We start from the raw sequence: 21,490 nt of genomic DNA on the forward strand, positions 1-21,490 counted from the left end.
AATGGAGAAAAAAATGGCTTCCCAAATATATGGACTTAGGTATAATCTGTTTCTTTAACCCGAATCTGTGTTATTGGAGTGTTTTCATTCTGGGGGGCAGTGAAAATGCTACCTCTTCTAAAACCTTTTTGATTCCTGAACACTAGTAATGACTGAAGCTGTTTTACGCTTCTTAGAACCTACTATATTGTATTGTTTCAGTTTTTTAAAATAGTATTTCTCTATGAGGTCAGTCAGCTCCTTAACAGCAGCTTAACCTTATTCATCTCTGAATTTCACTCCACCCTCTCCACAATGCACTGCATTAGTAGGCATCCAGAGAGTGAATGTGTACTGTGTGTCTTCCCCTTTTGTTGGCAGATTGTGCTGATCTGATCCTAGCTCTGTAGAGCATTCTTTTTTTTTTTTTAAACTGATTCAACTTCACACCCACAGAAAATCGTCATAACTGTTGTAATTAATTTTTAGATGACAAAAAGGAACTTGGAGCAGCGAGGAGAAGTCAGTATTACATGAAATATGGGAATCCAAATTATGGAGGCATGAAAGGAATTCTTAGTAATTCTTGGTGAGTCCAAAACCTTAAAATGCAATAATTTAAACGGTACTTAAGCTTTTCTCAGTCCTTCCTGGTATTCTGCAGTGGGATGTCATACCATGTGTGGCCTTGAAGGAAGACAAGAAGAAGGAGTTAAAGATTTTTAACTATGGTAAATGGTGTGAGAATGCTGAGTTTCAGGTTCACTTCAAATGTCTCTGTTTCATTACCTAACATTGTGAAAGTGTGTAGCTGACGTTAATTTGTGGATTTCAAGGTTGGTTTTTGATTGTGTTCTTATTTTGGCAATGTGCAGGAAGCGAAGATACCATTCCCGTCGCATTCAGCGGGATGTGATCAAGAAGAGAGCCCTGATTGGGGACGACGTTGGCTTGACGTCCTATAAACACCGACATTCCGGTAGTTGCCTGCTCAGCTCTTGGGTAGACACATGTTTGGCTCCCGAAATCGTATTTTTATTCTTAACACAGTCTTTTAAGGTTCCAAACTTTATCATCCTCTCTTCCTTGCCCTCACCCTCTGCCAACATATAAGGAAGTAAGTCAAGTCACAGTTAATTTTAAATTGCCCAAAGAGGTCAAATGATTTTATAAAAGCTGTTCTAACAATAAAGGCCAAATGTAGGGAAAATTAAAGCTTTTCTTAGGAATCTCATTTTTCAATTAACATCAAAAGCTGCACGAAAAAAATTGTTTAAATTTATTTTGTCAGATGAGTTGATTTTATTGTTTCTTTGTCTGATGATGAAAATAGGCTGCTCTGTCTAGGGTTCCATGCTTGTTGGCTTGTGCACGTGACTGCCTCAGTAAAGTGGGAGACCATGACTTGGGTTTCATTTAGTTTCTTCTTTCTTTCTTTCTGTTTTTCTCCCTCCCTCCCTCCCTCCCTCCCTCCTCTTTTTCCTTCCTTTGGGGGCTTGTTGTAAAAGAACCATTTTCATTATGCTTTATAAAAATTTGTTTTAATTTTGAGAGATATCTGTGAGTCCTGTGAGATCTTCTATGTGCTTTGTAGAACCAGCCAAGTCAGCATACAAACATGGAGTAACGTGCATTCACATTTATCATTGTAAATAGGGACAGGGAGAGGTGAAATCTATACATTTTAATTTAATGTGAATATCCAAACTTGTATATTTGAAATCTGCATCTTTTTTTTCTTTAATTCTTATTTTTTATTGAAGTGTCGTTTACAATGTTAGTTTCAGGTATACAGTAAAGCAGTTCAGTTACACATTTACATACATATTTTTTTTTCAGACTCTTTTCCATTACAAATCATTATATGAAATCTGCATCTTAATGCAGGTACTTTTCTGTTAACACAGTTTTGCTTTTCCAATTTCAGTTGCTTTAAGATATTTTCATCATGTAATTTTTATATTCATATTAAAGAAATTAAAAAGCAAATTGCCTCTAATTCTAGTGCTCTGCAATAACTGATTTCATTTTACATTTTTCCTATTTTCTTTTTTCACAATAAGTATTTTAATAACTGTTGAAGACGTCTGTTTTATATTCTACTTCTTCCACTTACAAGCATTTTTCCATGACCTTTAAACGTACAGTTGATTTTCATTATTTGTGGTGGTTATGTTCTGTGAAATCACTATGATCATAGAAGTAGCAAATACCAAACCATTCAGAGACTCTGGTCACACTATTTTCATCAACTGATCAACATACAACCTTGTTTGGTGTGTGTTTCTGTTTAAAGAGACCTTATTTGATACATAGGTTGGTTCATTAGCATTGGACTCATGGCCAACAGCACTGTAACGCATGCCCGAACAAAGCTTATCTGACACACGGGTTTTCTCCATAAAGCACATCATAGCCTGCTTATGCTTGGTAACACTAGACAGCTTCAGAACTATGCTTAGAGGCTGTTTTAAGCAGTGAAATCACCAATAAAAAGCTACAAAAATGTTAAAAAGCAGCACTCACTAGGCTGCAGAAAGGACACTTGTTTCCAGTGTGAGAGATGGAGACAAAAAGGCATGGCCTTGTTTGCCCTCTGGTGGGAACATGCGTGTCGAGTGCCTCAGATTTTCTGCTGCTCTGTGCATGTCCACAAGTGACCACAGAAGCACATAGGTATTGATTCTGGAGTTATGAATGGATTTGGAAAATTCCCAAGTATAGAATCTGAGTAATGATGATGGACTGTATTTTAGATAACTTCACAATACTGCATCAGGCTGCTAGGCCCTACTTTACCTAGCTGTTCTTGTGTTGTAGGGGTCAGAATGGTAACCAGGTTAGCACTACTATAGATAATGCTCCAGTAAACTCTTAGGATGGGAACCCCATCTTTTAAAGCGTTTACCGACATAGAATAGAAAATCGGACTTGTTAGTTTTAACACTTTTCCTAATGTTTTTTGGTTAAATCCCTTAGGACTAGTGAATGTTCCAGAGGAACCCATTGAAGAGGAGGAAGAGGAGGAGGAGGAGGAGGACCAGGACATGGACGCGGACGACAGGGTCGTGGTGGAGTACCACGAGGAGGTCCCAGCCCTCAAGCAGACTCGGGAGCGGAGCACGTCGAGGCGATCCAGTGCCAGCAGCTCAGACTCCGATGAAATGGACTATGATCTGGAACTGAAAATGATTTCCACTCCTTCACCAAAGAAAAGCATGAAAATGACGATGTATGCTGATGAAGTGGAATCCCAGTTGAAAAATATCAGGTAAAAACATTTTTTCTTTCTATCGATGCTAGCTTTTAATTTAATTTAAATGCTAACTTTTTCTTAATTCCTCCTAATTTTATAATCCTTTATATCTATTCAGATTTCAGTCCTTTGTAGAATTTGAGTAAAAGTGTCTGATTTTTCCCCTTGATGTATAAGAAGTGATCCTTGTTATAAAAACTGTAGACTGTGTAGAAAGTGAAAGACCTGGAATCTCATCTTCTCCTAGAGGATTGCTGTTAGCAACTGGGTGAATAACCTTCCTGCTGGTTTTATGTGTACATGTAACACATGGAGAAATTACAGCTACATTTGTACAAAAATGAAGTTATACTATTTACATTGTTTTGAAATATGCTTTTTCCATTTAATTATTACAGATAGCTGCTATTTTTTCAACCATAGGTAGTTCATTGTTTGAAAGTGCCATGATTTATTTAACCAGTCCCTAACTGACAGACATTTAGATTTCTGTTTTCTTACTGTTGCACTAATGATAAACTTCAGTTATTGCACAAAATGGTGTATGTTTTAAAATGTGGTATTGCTCCTCCACTGCTAAATTTCCTTGCAGGAAGGTTTTACTCTCTTGCATTACCACCTGTTACCTGCATACTCACCAACCTTAGGTATTATCACTTTGATTTTTGCTATTCATGAGCAAAAAAAGTTACAGTTATTTTAAAATGCATCTCTTTGATGACTAGTGAAGCTAAGCAGATTTCCTGAGGGCAGGTCGCCTATGCACAGCTCAAAGGGCTGGAGCCTAGGGGTACTCTCGCTAGGTGTTCTTGATGATGTGTTTGGGAAAAGAGGAAATCAACTTTCAGGCTGGTTTGTTTGTATGGCTTTGTTCACATCCTTACTTTTAGCTTGTAGAGACCTTTCTGATGGGGAATGCTGCCAGCGTATGGCTCGTCCCCTCAGGGAGGTGTCTTTGACAGAGACATCTGCCCTCTAAAGACAGGCATTGTAGACTTGGTCGTATCTAGACTGCATCCAGAGAACAGCCTGCGTGAGCAGGGGCTGCCAGCCCTTTGCAGGTCTCTCCTTAACGTCTGTCCTGGAGAAGAGGACTCATAATTACTCAACAGTAGCGCACAGGGGCCATGTGTGGAAACCACCGCAGAAAACCCAAGGACCTGCTCGCCCCAGCTGGCCTCTTTACAGCCGGCTGATAGTGACTTTTATAAGCAAATAACTATTGGTGTGTGGTATTTGTAAGTGAATGTTGGCCATATTAGATTGGGTTTCTTAATTTGTTTTTCCCAAAGCCTATGAGATTGTTGTGTGAGTGTTATCCCACAGTTGAAATTGATTTACTGTGCCCTCCCCACCCCTTTATTTAAAGGAACTCCATGAGGTCAGATACTCTATCCACAAGCAATATAAAAAACCGAATTGGTAACAAATTACCATCTGAGAAATTTGCAGATGTCCGACATTTGTTAGATGAAAAACGTCAACACCCACGTCCACGGCCACCGGGCAGCAGCGCTAAAACAGGTATTATTGGTCAGTTGTGTTCCCGGGTTTCATTCTGAGTTCCAGAAAGCAGATTCAGGCAAGGATAGGTTCTTGGATTAAACGCTGTCCGTTGTGGACCAATTTAGTTGTCCTGATTCATCACTTAAAATTTCGGCTTAGATACTGGAACTTCAGGGTATGAAATTTAATCAGACATTTGCAATACCAGCTCTCAAGATTTTTTGTCCCAAGTAAGTATTCTACTGTGAATGTCTTTGGTGTATTTTATACATAAGGATAACAGAAATTAAGTTGGGTTGTTGTATAAATAGTCAAGAATTTGAACTGGTTAGTTTATGTGTGCAAACACGCACGTGGTGGGTACTTGGCCATGCCTGCAATGTGCCACGCTAGGTGCTGAGAGTGTTAGAAGTCCTCGCAGGGGATGCAAAGTCCTCGTAGAACTCAAATGGGAAAACATAAAGGCACACGTTCAGATAATTCCACCCAAAGCAGAATGAAGTAAGTGCCCTGAGAGGGCACTGTGCGCAGTGGGCTGTGGGAGCAGAGAGGGGAGGTGGGTCTGCTGGGGAAGGTCTGTTGTGGAAGGCTTCTCAGAGAACGTGGCTGTGGAGCAAGGCCTTGAAGAAGAGATAGGATCTCAGTTTTTTGAGGTGGGAAGTAACCTAATCTCATGTCTATTTTGGAAAGATAACTTGATGACAGAGTAGGATGCGATAGAGAGTTAAGTAAATGACAAGGGCCTGAACTAGATTGGGAACAGAATTGACGAGAGTGTCAGTCCTTCTAAAGGAGGAAGACTTGGCACTGGGAAGTGTGGGAGGAAAGGTAGAGAAGCCAAGGGGCTCAGCCCTGAGGGACTGAAAGATGGGGATGCTATTCTGGAGAGAAGCAGCAACATGGTGGGAGCCCAGCATGATGGCTTGCTAATAAATGTGCTTTTGTTGCTGTTATTGTGAGAGGGAGCTCCTCAGGACAGGCAGATTTCTAGGCTGGGGATTGGTGGTGGGGGTGGGTGTTGAAGGAAAAACAAATTTGATTTGGGACATCCTCCCTTGATCCTTTGCTTTTTGTCAGTCTCATTACATTCATTGTTCAATGTAATAGCTTATTGAGAGCTTCTTATTGTTCAAAGATTGCAGCTTCTGCCCTCAGGGAGCTTGCAGTATTTCTTGTTAGCTGAAATGTTTGTAAATTAGTTACTCTGTTTGATTCTACTGAAAACAAAAAAAGCCACACAAAACAGTTGATTCTGCCTCAGAAATTCCTTTCTGGAGCAGTCAGCCTAGATTCCTGCCCCCCCCCCCCCGCCCCCGCTGCCATCTCCTGGGGGTTCTCATTTGAATTTTCATGGGGGAATCCAGACTTACTGCACAGAGGGAAGGCTCTTAGAAGCTTGCTGTGTCAGGCCCCTTATCCTCACGTGGGGACGTGTGGCTCCAGGTCCTGGAGGGACCTCAACTTGACAGTACAGACTGCAAAGCGTATGTGCATGGTCACGGTAGTACTTTTCTTTTTCTAGATATACGCCAGCGATTAGGAAAAAGACCGTATTCTCCGGAAAAGGCTTTTAGTAGTAACCCAGTCGTTTGGAGAGAGCCCTTTTCTGATGTACATAGTAGGCTAGGTGTTCCCAGGCAAGATGTTAAAGGCCTCTACTCTGACACTCGGGAGAAGAAATCAGGTTGGTAACACTTAAACTGATGGGCATGGGAACTGGGTGAGTACAGAGACAGTGGGTGTAGCAGAGGTAGGAAACAGCATATACCAGAAGTGAATTTTCCCCTTCCGTTATAATCGTTGTCATCATCATCAGTATGGAAAATTTAGAAAATGGGAGAAAAACCATCCTTGAATGTTTCTGTTTAGTACAAATGCTTTTTTAGTTTCGTGTGTACTCTTCCAGTCTTTGTCCATATACGTATCTTGCTTTTTTCATACAGCATTTTATCATAGTCATTTTTCCACACTGTTATAGTCTTTACAAATGAAACTTTTAATTGCCTTGTAGTATGGCTAGGCGATGAAATTCTAAACACGTATTTCTCTATTGTTAAATATTAATACTTTAAAAATTAATGGAGTGTGGACAAAATCTGAAAGTGTGCAGCATAGCAGGCCCATCAGTTTGCAGAATGTTGTAGTTGGGAACAAGCTGCGACGGCCCACTCCGGACACGGAGTGGGGAGTCTCCCCAGGGAGGGGCGAGGGTAGCACAAGCCTCCTGCCCGGTGATTCTGAGATGCCTAGTGTGGGGGTGGGGGCGCACCTGTACCCACACTGTAAACTCCCCTGCTGGGTCCAGTTCTCTCAGTCTGCCGGCAGGAGGCCACAGCCAGGGAAGTGAGATGATCTGCCCAAGGCCACCCCGTGGCTGCTAATGCCACAGATCCCCCAGTGTTTCCCCTGCTTCCTCAGCACCAGCCTGTTCCTCAGCATCCACTGCCAAAGCTGAAATACCTTCTCACCCAAACAGGTGGTTTATGGACTCGCTTAGGATCTGCACCCAAGACCAAAGAAAAGAACCCGAAGAAAGCGGATCACAGGGCTCCCGGCACTGAGGAAGATGACTCGGAGCTGCAAAGGGCATGGGGGGCTCTGATTAAGGAGAAAGAACAGTCTCGCCAAAAGAAGAGCCGGTTAGATAACTTACCATCTCTCCAGATTGAAGTTAGTCGGGAAAGCAGCTCTGGTTCAGAGGCAGAGTCCTGATGCCCTTGGGGCCAAGGCAGCTGCCCTGAAGCCTGACATTCTTGCGCAGGGTGGGGCGCACAGTAGGAACCCTCTCTGTGGGAGTTGGCGCCCCTCCCGATCTTGTGGTCACCCTCGCTCTTGCTGCTTCAGCAAGACGTCTTAAGAATGTGACGTGTTTTGAAGGGCATCTATCTAGTCTTTTGCTGCAGAGTGATAGTTCTGGGCCCTCAATTCTTTTCCCACCACCCCTCAAGCTTTACCCTTTGAGGAAAAGGCAGCCCTCCAGATTTTGTAGACATTTTTCTTAATATTTTTAACATTGTGTCTTTTAAAAGAAATGTTTTACACAGTTCATCCAAAGAGCAGAGAACTGAACTTCTCACTATTGCCTTGGCCCTGACAGCTGTTACCAGCACCCTTTTCCCAAGAAAAGTCAATTCCCAGGTGCTTATTGGACAGCCTTCGAGGGGGAAGATGAGGGAAGCTGCCAGCTCACCCTTCCAGGACCCTAGTGTGGGGGCCGAATCTCATGGACCTGACCTCAGAGGTGCAGCCGTGCCGCCCAGGTAGATACGAGCCGCAGCGTCACCCGCCCTTCCTCCCTCCCTGGGGGTCTCTGTCAGGGGCCTCTCGTTAGCCATCAGCTTGAAGTGAAGATCAAGTTCAGTGCTGTGGGATTTTTAGGAGCAAAAAACTGTGACTTCTGGATTTGGGGTGGATTTTTGTGCTAGGGGCGGGGTCATGGGTTAATGTTGAACAATTTTTATGTCTGTATTATGTTGAAAAAATAATAATGATTTAAAAGTTTAAATTTTTAATTTTTATATGTGAAAATACTTCCTGTTGGCTACAAGGGAAGCTCAAGTGGTGTCTTCTAATGTGCTGTTAAATATATATTATATACTTTGGAAGAAGGCAAAGAGAGGAGTCTCATTATTTTTAAATGATCCTAACTGTATAGTCTGTTATATGTAGAGTTCATCTTGCTTTGGGGTCACTGTAGGGAAAAAAACCCATCCATCTGTGATGGGAACCGGGTGTTTATTGCTACTTCAGAAGTGACACACTGATGCTTACCCTTTCTGTCTCTAAGTTCTGGCACTTGAAGACATCATTCAAAACTGGCAAATAAGGTAATAGTGATAGAAATTTTAGTTCGTTTATTTCTAACACTTCTTTCAAATGAGTTTACCACAAAAAGGCAGTAGGTTATTTTGTCTTCCTATCTGATTTTTATATTGAAGTGTTTTAGTGTTTGTATACCTCTGCAGGCTTAAAAATAGTGTTTCTCTTCAACTCAGTAGAACTGAGGAGTTAGGGAGAATAAGCCTCTGTCCCTTTTGTGATGTCACAACTCCTCACCTGTCTGGAGTGTTTGGTGCCTGGTGCAGCTCTGGGTTGTAGAGATCTTTACTCATGGCTGAGCTCGTGGTCCCATTGACAGTTGCTGGCACTGTGGTGTGACTGAAGGCAGAATGAGCGCTGTTGTTAGAAAGGAAAGGGCTGTGAGACTTGAGGGCTGCCACAGAAGCTGTATTGTTCATGTTTTGTTGTTTAACCTGCTCTCCCCTCCCTCTAGGAAGATCAGAGTGCTTAGCCATGGTATGTTTCAGCTTCCTAATAGGATTCTAGGAAAGAGATGGTTCTGGTTTCTCTGCCAGTTGAGACCTAAAGTTTCTGAGGTTTCCCAGCTGTTTGCCTGTGAACACACAGATGAGAGCCAGGTCCTTGAGGCGGGGGCAGGGTTTTGGGGGTTGGTCAAGTGAGAAGTGCAGGGGCTGGAGAGTCGGACCTGGATGCCAACCCCTGGCTCTGTTCCACAGGCCTGGGCCTCAGTTTCCCCATCTAGCAGGTGAATGGGCCGGTGTCAGAGCTGCTGGCTCTGCTGGTGTGTCATGGCGGTGCTTTGCTCTTCCCAGAGCTGCGGCTGCAGTGGGCTGGCCAGTGCTGCTTTCTGCTGCAGGTGCAGGGAGGGGCGAGGAGACAACTGAGGGTGTGCGCGAGGTTGTGAACGGGAACTTACCCCCACCCCATTCCCATCCCAGTCTCTGGGTCTAATTGTGAGACAGAGGTGTCCCTGTGGCCAGGGTCCCCACTGATATGGTCTCTGTGGGGTTCAGAAAACGCCCCTTCTTAGACTTCTGTGTTCCCCACCAGTTGTTCAGGCCCATGTGTCCCAGGCTTTTTAGCCCCTCACCAGTCTCCCGCTAGATGTCAGGGAAGACTTTGAGGAAGGGTGGTGGTGTGTGGTTAAAGCTGGGTCTTTAACCCAATCAAGAAAATGCCCACTTCAGCAGCCTTGCAGTTCTCACAAACATGCAGAACCTAAAAAATCACCTTTGGAGACGTTAAGAGTATTTCCCAAAGTTATTGGCCTTTGCCTGTCGCTTTTCAGCCCATATTCAGGCTCTCAGATCTTGTAACATCTTCCACATGCTCCGGATACCCAGGCCCTTTCTTAGGAGTTTGGGAGCGAGGATGGGCAGGCAGGACCGTCCCCTGGTGGCAACTCAGCATGCTTTTATCTGGATGCTCTTGGTGCCTGAGGGCAGCAGGGCTGCACACTCTTCGTATTCCTTTTAGTCTTCACACAGTGGAGATTTTAGATAACGTTTTTGCTGCTTGGTAACAATTGCAGATAACCTCATTTCTGTTTTCCACTCTCCTTCTCAGGAGAGGTACCAGCTACCTGGGAGAGCTTGTAAGGCCCTGGTCGCCTCTGGTCTGACCCCCTGGGCCCCTCCCCTGTGTTCAGCCACTGCCTCCTCCCCGGCCCTCCCTGCAGCAGCCTCTCCACAGGTCCCTCAGCCCTGTCTCTCTCTCTCCGTTCTGCACGCTGCAGCTGGGATGAACTTTTGGTGGTGTTAGCAACTTTATTGAGATATGATTTACATAGCATACACTTTCCCTATTTAAACTGTACATTTCCATGGCTTTTAGTATATTCAGAGCTGTGCAACCATCACCGTAATCAGTTTTAGAACATTTTCCTCAGCAGAAAGAAACCCTGTACCCATTAGCAGTACCCCATTCCCTCCTTCCCCTGGCAGCCACTAACTGCTTTTTGTCTCCATGGGCTTACCTATTCTGAACACTTTATATAAATGGGAATCACACTTTGTCGCTATTTGTGACTGGCTCTTTCACGAAACGTATTTTTGAGGTGTATCCGTGTTGTAACATGTATCAGTACTTCATTTCTTTTTACTGCTGAGTAATAGTCCGTTGTGTGGATGTACCACATTTTGTTTATCCATTCATCAGTTGATGGACAGTTGGATTGTTTCTACTTTTGGGCTTTTATGAATACTGCTGCTATGAAAATTCATGTACAAGTTTGTACGTGGACATACGTTTTCATTACTCTTGGGTTACATACCTAGGAGTGGAGTTTCTGGGTCATGTGGTGTCTCTGTCTTCAACCTTTTGAAGAACTGCCAGACTGTTTTTCCAAGTGGCTGTGTCAGTTTCCATTCCCCCCGCAATGTATGAGCGTTCCAGTTTTTCCACATCTTCGTCAGCGTTTGTTATTTTCTGGCGTGAATTGGTATCTGATTGTGGTTTTGATTGCTTTTCCCTGGTGACTAATGGTGTTGGGCATCTTTGCATGAGCTTTAGGATGAACATGCTGAAGAAGGTAGTCCTGTTATTCCTCCACCTAAAACCTTTCCAAAGCTTCACCACTGCCACTGGAATAAGTTCTAAACTCCTTTAACAGCTCACAGGACTGGCCAGCAGCTAGCCTCTGGCGGTGTCTCTGGCCGGTTCTCCCCACCCTCCCCTGCTCTCTGCTCACTAGTTCCTGGATCTGTCTTGACCTCACCAGCCTCCCAGGCTCTGCTCAGTGCTGTTCCTCCCCCAGCGACACACCCCTTGGTCCTCTCCTCATCCCACCTCACCTTTGCCTTCTCTTCTCCCTCCTCCTCAAGGACTTGCAGACCTCTCCAGGAAGCCACTGCGACTTCCAGACCCAGTGTCCCCCGTACCGCCACAAAGGAGTCTCGTTACATTCCAGGGTTAGGTTAGAAATCACGCCTAAGATAAGCACTGAGTGTGACCACAGCTCCCCTTGGAGCCGGTGAGGAAGGTGCCACGTTGAGGACCATGGTCGTGAAGTCCAGCCCAGCTGGTTCCTGCCCGTGTGGGAGAAGATCATGGTTTCTTTGGTTGAGCACCAGGAGAAGTGGTTACCCTGCAGTTAGGGCCGTGTTGTGCAAAAAACGCTTATTTTAGGTGTTAGACTCACACTAGGTGAGCAGTTCGCTGTTGAAGAGGCTCTTGGGAACCGAGTCAGGCCACAGGAGCAGCAGGGGCAGCTCGCCGCAGGCCCTCCTGCCCGTCTGCCTGGAGGGTGGAGGGCAGCGGCAGTGGCCCAGGTGACTTAAAATTATTTTCCTTTTTCCTTGTCTTTTTTCCCCCTTACTTTTTCAGACAAATACCATTATGTTTGCCTAAGTGAAATGTGTGTGTCATGCCAAATCTCTGTACCCCCAAGCCAGCACCCCCGCACCCTGCATTGCACTTCCCTGCTCCTGCTTTGTCTTCTTGCTAGTCTGTGAGCTCCGTGAGAGCAGGGCCACATCCGGCTTGTCCCAGGGGCTCCCAGCCCGAGGGCCTTGCCTGGCAGCTGGCAGCCTCCCCCTAGACATGTGCTGACTGTGAACCCCCCAGCTGCAGGAACGGCTCTGTGCTGAGGCCCCAGAGCCCTCTTACAGGCTGCTCCTCGTAGTCCTGCCTTGTATGCACGACACCGTATTTTCATGTTTATTTTTCCTTGCTGGCAGCCCCTAGTGAGCAGGCGTCCTCGTGTTGTTATCTCTGTTCCTCTCACCCGGCCAGCCCGGAGGGAGTAAGTGGTGCCTAGAAAGTGTTTGGTAAATGAGTGAATTGCAGTAGCCCAGCCCAGCCCTGGCACCTTTGTCTGCAGGCTGGTCTCCTTCTAGCCGAGACCTCCAGATTCAAAAAGAGGAAGATTCTTCACAAATGCATAAATTGCACTGCGTAAGAAACAGTCTCATTAATTAGACCCCCATAAAATCAGATTTCGATGATCTGGCCATATCTGAGCTGAAAGTGGCCCAGCTCTGTAAAGAATTTGCTGGAGAATCATGTAGGTGGCCCAGAATGTTTTTTTAGAAAGCTTTCACCTGCCCCTAGGAGGGCAGGAAGGAAGCTGGCAGGTGGATGAGAGGCCCCAGAGAGGAACTGCTGGGCCAGTCTCAGCATCTGATCCAGATGGGGAGGAAGGTGACAGCAGTGCAAAGAAGGCGAAAAGAAACGGAACGCGTTCCGGCAGCAGCTCCTTTGCCTCAAGTAGCCTTCCCACTCTCAGGCCGAGCGGTTGCGAAGTTTTGGTGAAATGCTATGAGCAATTTGGATTAAAGTTAACAGCAAATCATGACTTCACAGATTAATTAATTACTGCACAAATGAGTTTGATGTATAAATATTTGCTTTTAAATCTTACATTTACTAGAAGTAAACGAAGTTAAACCATTTTTTTTTCTTTGAGGAACTGAAAGGACAGAATGTCTTTGATTATCTTGAGAACAGCGTACTGGCTTCAAGGCAGACTGTTGTTGTGTAATCTGCCCGACAATAATGTAGAACTTTTCTTACATGTTTATAAAATAAATCTTAGAAGAAAAAAAAATACGGTAGCATTTTTTCTAAATGAAATTCTACGAACATCTCACAAAACTTTGATGTTCCTGGGAGCAGTTAGGGAAATGCTGGCTTTTCAAGAGCTTATTTCAAATAGTTGAGAGGCATTCATCCCAGCGGGCTTTTGCTGTGCTGTGAATACGGCTCCAGGGTAGGGGTGGCATTTAACCCACTGAAGTCAGCACCCTGGCCCCAGGGTTCTCACCTGGCTTTGTTGGAGCAGTTTTCGAGAGATCCTGCTCTGGGTGACAGTCTTCAGTGGTTGAGACTTTGTTACCTCAGACTGTCTGTCACTTCTGCCCCCAGATCAATGTAGGTTAGTGAGGGCAGAAAGCCACACCATTGACAGGATAGGCGACATGACCTTCCTGTCCCTTGTGGGGCTGTCGTGTGTTTAATCCCCTGATGCGTCCTCTCGTTATTTGTGAGGGTTCGTCAGAGGGCCCGTGGGCAGGAGGCAGAGCTTTTTGCTCAGGTAGGATGTCCTTTGGGGGAGGGTGAAATAGGATGGTGGCTGGGCCTGGGCCCCAAGCTCTGGGGACTCATTCTGTCTCATACACAAACTGGAAAAGACCAAGCAAGTCCCTTCACTTCTTGGGACCTCGTTTCCCCTTCCTGTCCGGTAAAGGGCTAGGGTGATGTCCAGTGTCCTTCTGGTGCTAATGAGTTCTGGGATCTTTGCTGAGCTTTCCCAACAAGCGTCAGGAGTGGAGTTGGGCAGGAAGGAGTTGAGGGCAAGCAAGAGGCCTAAGCCCTCGGACCCTTGGTTCCATGACCCAGGGCAGCACCTGCCTCCCCAGCCCCTCTGTTATGAAAGGACAAGGGGATGGCTCCCTGGCTCCCTTCCCTGCTAAAGCTGACTTCCCCACCACACACACGTACACATGCGCCATTCAATGTTTTATTTGGAAGATTTTTTAGGAGGAGGCCCAGTGTTTTGGTCAGCTCAGGCTGCCATAACAAAATACCTCAGACTGGGTGGCTTAAATAACAGAAATTAATTTTCTCACAGTCTGGAGGCTGGAAGTCCAAGATCAAGGTGCCAGCATAGTTGGGTTCTCAGGAGGCCTCTCTTCCTGGCTTGCAGATAGCATCTCACTGTGTGCTCACACGGCCTTCCCTTGGTGTGTGCACTTGGAAAAGAGATGTCTCTTCTTATTCTAAGGTCACGAAGCCTGTTGGATTAGGGCCCTGATCTTAATTACCTCCTAAACACCCTAATTCCAAATATAGTCACATTGGGAGTTACGGCTTCAACATACAAATTTGGGAGAGGGGACACAGTTCAGGCCATGGCACCCAGTAACACAAGGATCCCTGTATATGCCAGTGGAATGAGGTCCCAGCCTTTTAAAAGTTCACGAACTGGGAGGGGTTTAGACCCATGGGCCTGAAAGCAGTAGGGTTTGTAGTTGTTCAGGGTCCTGGTTTTGGAGGAACCAGACCTGTCAGCCAGCATCCTCATCTGAGAAATTGAGAGAACCAAGTAGGTGCTTGTGAGGATCAGATGAGGGCTTTCAGGGGAGGCCCGGCACCAAGTCTGCGCCCCTACTGAGCGCTCAGCCAATGGGAGTGATCCATGCTGCTCTGCCGTCTCCCCCAGCGCCCCTTGGCCAACCCTATCTCTAGCCTCAGCAACGTCCTCACTCTTCCAAATGCCCTCTCCCCAGCTTCCTAGGACTTAGACGGCAAGTGGGCAGTTAGAAACATCACCTGCATCTGGGAACAGCCCCCATCCCCCGGTGAGTCATTGTGCTTTTAACTCACTCTCAGGGCGGAGCAGTTAGTCCTTTGACCTCGTGCTGAACACATCTCTATCCTGTAACTTACAACTTTTTATGGTGAAGTAATTTCAAAATTATGCAACAGTTTCAAGGCTAGCACAAAGAACGCTTTGCCACATTTTATCATTCATTCTTTCCTTCCTTCTCTCCCTCCTCCCTCCCCCCAATCATGATCGATTTGAGTTCTTTGAATCCCCCATGTCCCTTTACCCTCTGAATGTTTTAGTGTACATTTTCTAAGAAAAGAACATTCTCTCATGTGACCAGAGTGTTATTGTCAAATTCAGGAAATGTATAAGTTTATCTAGTCAGTACAGTAGTATCTAATCTGAGGTTCATGTTTCAGTTTTGCCAACTGTCCCAACAATGTTATTTAAAGCAGTTTTTTTTTTCTGTTCTAGGATCCAATCCAGGATCACATACTACATTTAATACCCCCTCTTTAGTCTCCTTTAATCTGGAACAATTCCTGAACCTTTTTTGCCCTTTATGATATTGACATTTTTTTTGAAGAGTTCAGTCCACTTATGTTGTAGGATGTCCCAAGTTGGTCCCTTAATATTTGTTTAAAGGAAGGTGAGTTAGGAAGCCGTTTTCACGTCCTTTTGGGTACGTACGTAAGTTGCTGAATGCCCCGCCTCGCACTAGGTGCTGTGAGCACAGCCTGGCTCTGCCTTGGGACTTAAGTCTGGGTTTGTGGGAACAGCAGTTACTGTCAGAAGGGCTTGAAGGGCCCCGGGCTGCTCATGATTAGGGGTCTGCCATACTGGCACCGACAAGCTTGGAAAATACATCTTAGATGGATGCAGGAGGAGTCGGCATTCTGGAAGTCTCCAAAGATGTAGAAAATGGCCCTGCACCTGTTCCAGCATCCACTTATCTACTTCGCCTGGCCTCCTGAGGTGTCCTGAAGTTTGCACACTCCAAACCGAAGTCGCTTCTCAGAAATCTCCAGTGAGCTGTAGTCCTGGGTTCTAGACTGTCCCTGCTGCGGCTCCCCTCTGGGCCAGTGGTGGGAGAGGAGCCCCTCCTGGCTCTGCCAAGTGTCCCTGGCATTGGGAACAAGTTGGGGGGGGGGGTACAGTCCCTGAGCCTGGAGTATGGGAAGACATTCAGGACCCTGGCCTATAACAAAGTCAAGCCAACTTGGGATGGCTTGTGATCTGACAGACAGCTCGTCAGACCCGCAGCCTCGCTTTCTCAGCTGTTTAACGTCTCTGTTGGACAGTATATAGTACGGAAAACAGCGAATTGTAATTTCTATTCAAACAACTGTGTAACGTCAGGAAACTATCATGCTAGTTGGAGATACTTTGTCAGACCAAAGCAAACAATGCAAGAATGTTTTAAGTGACATCAATCTTCTCAAAACTTTGGCCAAGCCAGCTTTCACTGTGCGAAACAAAATAAAATTGATTTTCATCTGGTCATTAAGTCAACATCATTGTCTGCTGCGTTTTAACACATTCATACTTCAAAGTGCTCTCCCTGGGGCTGCAGTCTTTCATGTGAGAGAGACCTACAGTCCCCTGCTTTTTTGATTGTAAGTTAATTCAAATTAAATAAAAAGGAAAATTCAGTTCCTCAGCAACTGGTGACGTTTCAAGGACTCAGTAAGCCACAGGTGGCCGGTGCGCCCACGCTGGGCCTTGCAGACCTGGACCCTCATCGCAGAGCTCTCAGCTCTGCTCCGAGCTTCCCGCGGTCTGCGGGGCAGGAGTGCAGGAGAGACTTACTTCTGCCACAGACTCGGTCACACAGGGAAAATTTGACAACAGGTCATGAAGTTGGCATTTAAACATGACTGCAGGCTATTGGCAGTGTGTCCTCTGGGCTGCTGGGTTGGATCAGAGGTGTGCTGAAAGACTGATGGAATTTCACTTCTGTTGCTCGGGAAGCCCAGAGCTCTGTGAAATTGTTTCCCCCATCATGGTGCTGTAGTCAGGTTTTAAATAGAATGCGGCCAAAGCCGAATGGAGGCGGTGATTCAGTCAGTACATGGGTCTTTACACTCCCCTGGCCCTTTGTTGTCTCAGGGCCTCGAGGGTGCAGGCCCGGGGCAGGAGCCCAGTTTCTGGCTATGGGGGTGCTTCCTGTGGGAGGGGGACCCCATTCCCACTGCTGAGAGAACCGCTGCCAGGGACCCTAGGCTGGGCGCTGGGCTGAGGTATGGTGGTGGATTCCAGAGCAGGGCAGGGGCTGGGACTCACCCATGTGGATGATAAACCACGGCCGGATTAATACTGCTCCCACATCTCAGACATCTGCTGCCGGGGACATTCAGCTCTGTTCCCAGGCCAGACTCCACTCGCCGGTCCATGAAAGTGTGGGTGAGGGGGCAGGGCTGGCAGGTGTCTCTAAGCTCCCAGGACCCAGCCCACAACTGCTGAGGAAGCCACGCAGCCAGCCGTATACTAGGGGAGCGTCTGAGTCTACTTGAAAGTGCCTGTCTGCCTGTGGTCCTTGCCTGTGTGTGCGCCTCTGTCCCCGCCTCCTGGCCACCTCAGCCCAGGAGCCGAGGAGGGAAGCTGAGCGGCCGAGGCTCCCACCGCTGCCTCTGCTCCAGCCAGGATGTGGCTCCTGCACACTCTGCTCTGCGTGACCAGTAAGTCAGCCTCCCCCTGCCCTGGGGGGCGGCTTTGCCCTCAGCACAGCCTTTCTTTGTGTCTGGTGGGGCTCAGGGCCTGAGGTCAGAGAGAGTATGGGGACCCCCCATCAGGAGGGGTCCCCACACTCAGGGTGTCCAGACCCCCAGGCTTGCTGGGAAGGGCCTCTGAGGCTCTCTGTTGGCAGAGTTGACTGCCTGTGACTTTGTGACTTCGGACTCCAGACCTCTGCCCTTTGTTCCTCCCGCCACCTGCCCTCCCTCCCTGGGCCTTCTCCCCCAGCACCCACTCCAAGCAGCTCCTCACATCTGGGCCGAGCTTGTCCCCTAAGTGCAGAGGCTGGCGATGCCCACCTGCCCAGCAGAGCTCCCTTCTCTTATAGACCAGGGGTTTGGCTGAGGAGGGCAAGGACCCTGTGAGCAGGTGGACGTTGTGTGTGGCAGAGGGCGAATGCTGGGGGGAGCCTGCTTCCTGTTCCTGACGTCAGGGCCCACATGAGAACCTGTGTGGGGAGGGGATGCTTCCTCTCCACACTGTCTGGGGTCCTGTTCTGGCCTTTAAAACTCTCATGGAAGCCCCTAGGGGGCAAGCCAAGCCAGGAGCCTGCACCCACCCACCAGGCCCCAAGGATGAGGTTGAGTGTGGTCAGCAAGTCCCCTGGGGCTGCTCGGATCAAGCCTGAGGCCAGGGTGGTCCTGCCTAGTGATCTGGGTGGACTTCCAGGGGGGCCTCCTACACTGGTCAGAAGATGGAGGGAAGAATGAGATGGACCGCAGGCAGGTGTAGTTTCAAGGCTCCTGGGAGCCTGAGTTCTCCCTAGGAACGGGACAAGTGGGGTGGGCAGTGAGTGAATGCCAGATGGTAGCTGAGAGCTGGGGCAGAGCTGGCGGGGGTCAGGGGAGGCTCAGAATTAGCACCCACCTCGGGGCCAGATCACCCAAGAAGCAAGCAAGGTGTATGTGTGTAGGGTAGCAGAAAAGCATACATTTTATACTTATAATATTTGACATTTCAAAGACATTACAATAATCATCATGGGAAGATCAAAATTTTCTTAAAACTTCCTTATTTTACAGTTTAGACTTCCCTTTACTTTCAGTTACATATGGGGTGTGGAGAGAATCTTATGCCTCTTATGGCTTATGGCTTTGATCCCCCATCACCAAGAATGTCCAGGGGAGATGCTTAGACCAGACCCTAGTCGCCCCCCTCCCCTCCCAGTACAGAGGAGGGGACTGAGGCCCAGAGAGGGGCAATGACTGGCCAAGATTACAAGCAAGTATTGGCAGAAATGGGGCTCAAGCCCCTGCCTCTACCTGCCTCCAGCTCAGTAGAATACCCCATGGCCCGGGACACTAGCCCTGCTGTCACTCTAGCTTCCTGCTCATCCCTGTCTCCTGCGGCCTCTGAAACAACCAGCCATCTACTCCAGCAACTTTTTTAGTGATGTCAATCCAGATGACATTTATCAAACCCCTTCTGAGGCTGAGGCACTCCCTAGGCTGATGGACAGCAGAGAGCAAGATGGAGTAGTCATGGAATGAGATACAGCCTGAAGCCTGGCTAAGCTATGGGCCAGGACAGGGGAGAGCAGGGCCCCAGCAGCTCCAGTCTGAGTGGGAGGAATGGAGCTGTGACACTTCTGCTCCATGCTGTGAGGTCCTGAGACTTAGGAATGGACCAATTCTGAAGAGCTTCCTGGAGGAGGTGAGATTGGCACTGAGTCTTAAGGACTGGGGAGAGTCTGTGAAAGTGACAAGGAGATGCCGGGGAGGGAGGAGGAACCCCTCAGACTGTGACCTTAGGTCCAGGGCCCTGCATCCTGTGCCTGGCTGGGCCTAGTTCGTCTGGAAAGAATCCAGACTGTTCCTGGCCTGACCCTGACCTTCCACCCTTTCCAAGCACCTACTGGGCTCCTCACCTGTGGGAGCAGATGAGATGACATCAGCTGTCTCAGACAGTCAGATGCAGATACATAAGCACACTGAAAGTCTGGACCTGCCCATCTCATCCTGCTACCATACGGCCTGCTGTCCCCAGGTCAGTCTTCAACTCTGACTCATCCTGTGACCACAGCTGCTGACTTCTCCCTAGGTCTCAGAGACTGAGTCTACATGGCTCGTGGGAAGAAGGGACCTGTGCTCTCAGCCTAGAGAAACTTACAGAGGTGAAGGGGCCAGAAGTCCAGGCTGCCTGCTCTGCTGTTGCACCAACTTCAGGCTGGGACCAGGAGTCCTGCTGGGCCCTGCAGAGGGGAGCAGGGAGGTGGCAGAACTGCCGGGGACACAACCCCAGACCTGTGACAAGTGTGTGATAGAAAGCCTTGGTCACTGAGGACGGGGGCTGTAGTGTCCGAGGTGGCCCTGGGGCTGGGGGAGGTCCTTAGCAAGTCTAGACTGGTGGTGGGAAGGGAGAGGGGGCTTTCCGTGTAGGAGAAACAGAAGGACAGCGATGTGGGGTGTGAGGGGTCTGTTTCAGAAGATGCAGGGTGACGTTTGAGTGGGAACAGAAGGCTGTCTTCTCTGACGTTGCCTGCCCCCCACAACCAGGACACGCTGGGCCCCGGGGTGAGCAGGCCGCTTGCACACAGTGACCCTCCATCCCCAGCACACAGGAGGGCCACTGAGGATGCCTTCAGGTCACACACAGGGGATGGGGAAAGGGCATTCCACGTGGGCGTAGAAAAGTGCAGTGTTTGGGGCCCGCCAGGTGTGGGGTGTGGACCTTGTTGGGGCCAGACGTCTCCCACCTTCTCTGGGAGGCTGGCTTGTGGAGTGTAGACAGGGGTCATATTGGCGGTCAGGCTGGGGAGGTCCAGGGGGGTAGTGGGGAGTTAGGGGCACCCAGAGTGCCAGGCAGCGGGAAGCCTGGCAGGCCCCCAGCTGTGACAGTGACAGACTGGTGTGGAAGGCGGAGTCCTGGAGAAAACAGAGGCAGAGGGGCCAGTGAGGAGGCTGCTGCCGTGGTCCAGTCAAGGGGAGCTGGGGCAGGTGGACAGGGGAGGAGGAGACATTTATGAGAAATATTCAGGAGGAAAATTGTCACGCATTTAGCACAGTGCCCAGCAGCACAGTCTGCTGCAGATCTGCTGGCCACAGTTGCCAGGCGGCCTGTGAAGGGGTCCCAGGGGGAGAGGCTGAGATGATGAGGCTGGATGTGAGAGACCGAGGTGGGTGGTCAGAGGGTGAGCTGCCCCCCGGGACAGGCGGCTGCAGACAGCTCTGAGGCATGAGCCCCCCAAGGCCTTTCTGGGTGTTCTGGGCTGGGCGTCAGGACAGCTGTCTAGTCCCAGTTCTACGGCTGGGCTCCTTGTATAAATTTGGGCAAACCAATGCCCCCCACTGCCCCTCAGCCTCAGTTTGCTAAACCAGGAATAGTACCATGAGAATGTGTGTTTAAAATGCCCGGTGTAGGGGAGGACATAGCTCAGTGGTAGAGCACTTGCTTAGCATGCAGGAGGTCCTGGGTTCAATCCCCAGTACCTCCATTAAAGAATAAAAATAAATAAAAATAAAATGTGATTGGGGTTGGTTGGGGGAGAAGTGGTGGCTGACATGTTGGAGGGAGGGTCTGACTCAGTGGGCCCGTGTGGTGTGCTGGGACAGCTTGGGGAGGCAGCCCTGTGGGTGGTGTGGTGACAGACGGGTTCAGTGGGCTCTCACCTCTGACAGCACGAGAAGGGGCTTGAGATTGCAAGCAAGGTCATCAGAGAAAATGTGACAGGCCCTCCCTTGTGGTTCTAACACTGACATTAGCACCCATGTACTGAGCCTCTGAAGTGTCAGATGCTGGCCGGCATCACCCTGCTTGTCTGCAGGGCCTCGTATCACAGGTGGGGAGACAGAGGTGAGGTGCTTCAGGGACTCTGGCAAAGCGAGAATTTGAGCTCCGGACTGCCTCCCTCTGGGACCCACGCTCCTTTTCTCTGAGTCTCGGTGGGAAGGGAAGGGGTCACCTGGTGCAAGGGCAGCCCAAGCAGAGGGGCAACGGCAGGGGCCTGG

At 48.3% G+C, this 21,490-nt stretch overlaps 2 protein-coding genes across 5 annotated transcripts in view; both read left to right on the plus strand.

The window, feature by feature from the left end:
- Positions 1-16,313, plus strand: part of NCBP3 (nuclear cap binding subunit 3) — a 33,274-nt gene extending 16,961 nt beyond the window's left edge. Inside the window, exons 8-16 of one of the 4 annotated variants that reach the window (XR_004326499.1) lie at positions 469-568; positions 855-958; positions 2,959-3,250; positions 4,605-4,759; positions 6,264-6,425; positions 7,218-7,380; positions 7,839-8,001; positions 14,770-14,841; positions 15,285-16,313. Coding sequence is in view for 2 of the 4 variants with exons in the window: in XM_032497982.1 (XP_032353873.1) it covers positions 469-568; positions 855-958; positions 2,959-3,250; positions 4,605-4,759; positions 6,264-6,425; positions 7,218-7,380; positions 7,839-7,947 (1,085 nt within the window). In the remaining 2 variants the exon portion in view is untranslated. Of the gene's footprint in view, positions 1-468; positions 569-854; positions 959-2,958; positions 3,251-4,604; positions 4,760-6,263; positions 6,426-7,217; positions 13,089-14,769; positions 14,842-15,284 lie in introns of those variants that run through there. The other 3 variants (XR_004326498.1, XM_032497982.1, XM_032497983.1) reach the window with 3 other exon arrangements.
- A 1,055-nt stretch (positions 16,314-17,368) lies between these two features.
- Positions 17,369-21,490, plus strand: part of ITGAE (integrin subunit alpha E) — a 50,336-nt gene continuing 46,214 nt past the window's right edge. Inside the window, exon 1 of the mRNA XM_032498040.1 lies at positions 17,369-17,488. Within this exon, the coding sequence (XP_032353931.1) occupies positions 17,455-17,488 (34 nt within the window). The 5' untranslated portion in view covers positions 17,369-17,454. The remainder of the gene's footprint in view (positions 17,489-21,490) is intronic.

Source organism: Camelus ferus, chromosome 16, assembly GCF_009834535.1.
Source record: "Camelus ferus isolate YT-003-E chromosome 16, BCGSAC_Cfer_1.0, whole genome shotgun sequence".
Classification (NCBI taxonomy): domain Eukaryota; kingdom Metazoa; phylum Chordata; class Mammalia; order Artiodactyla; family Camelidae; genus Camelus; species Camelus ferus.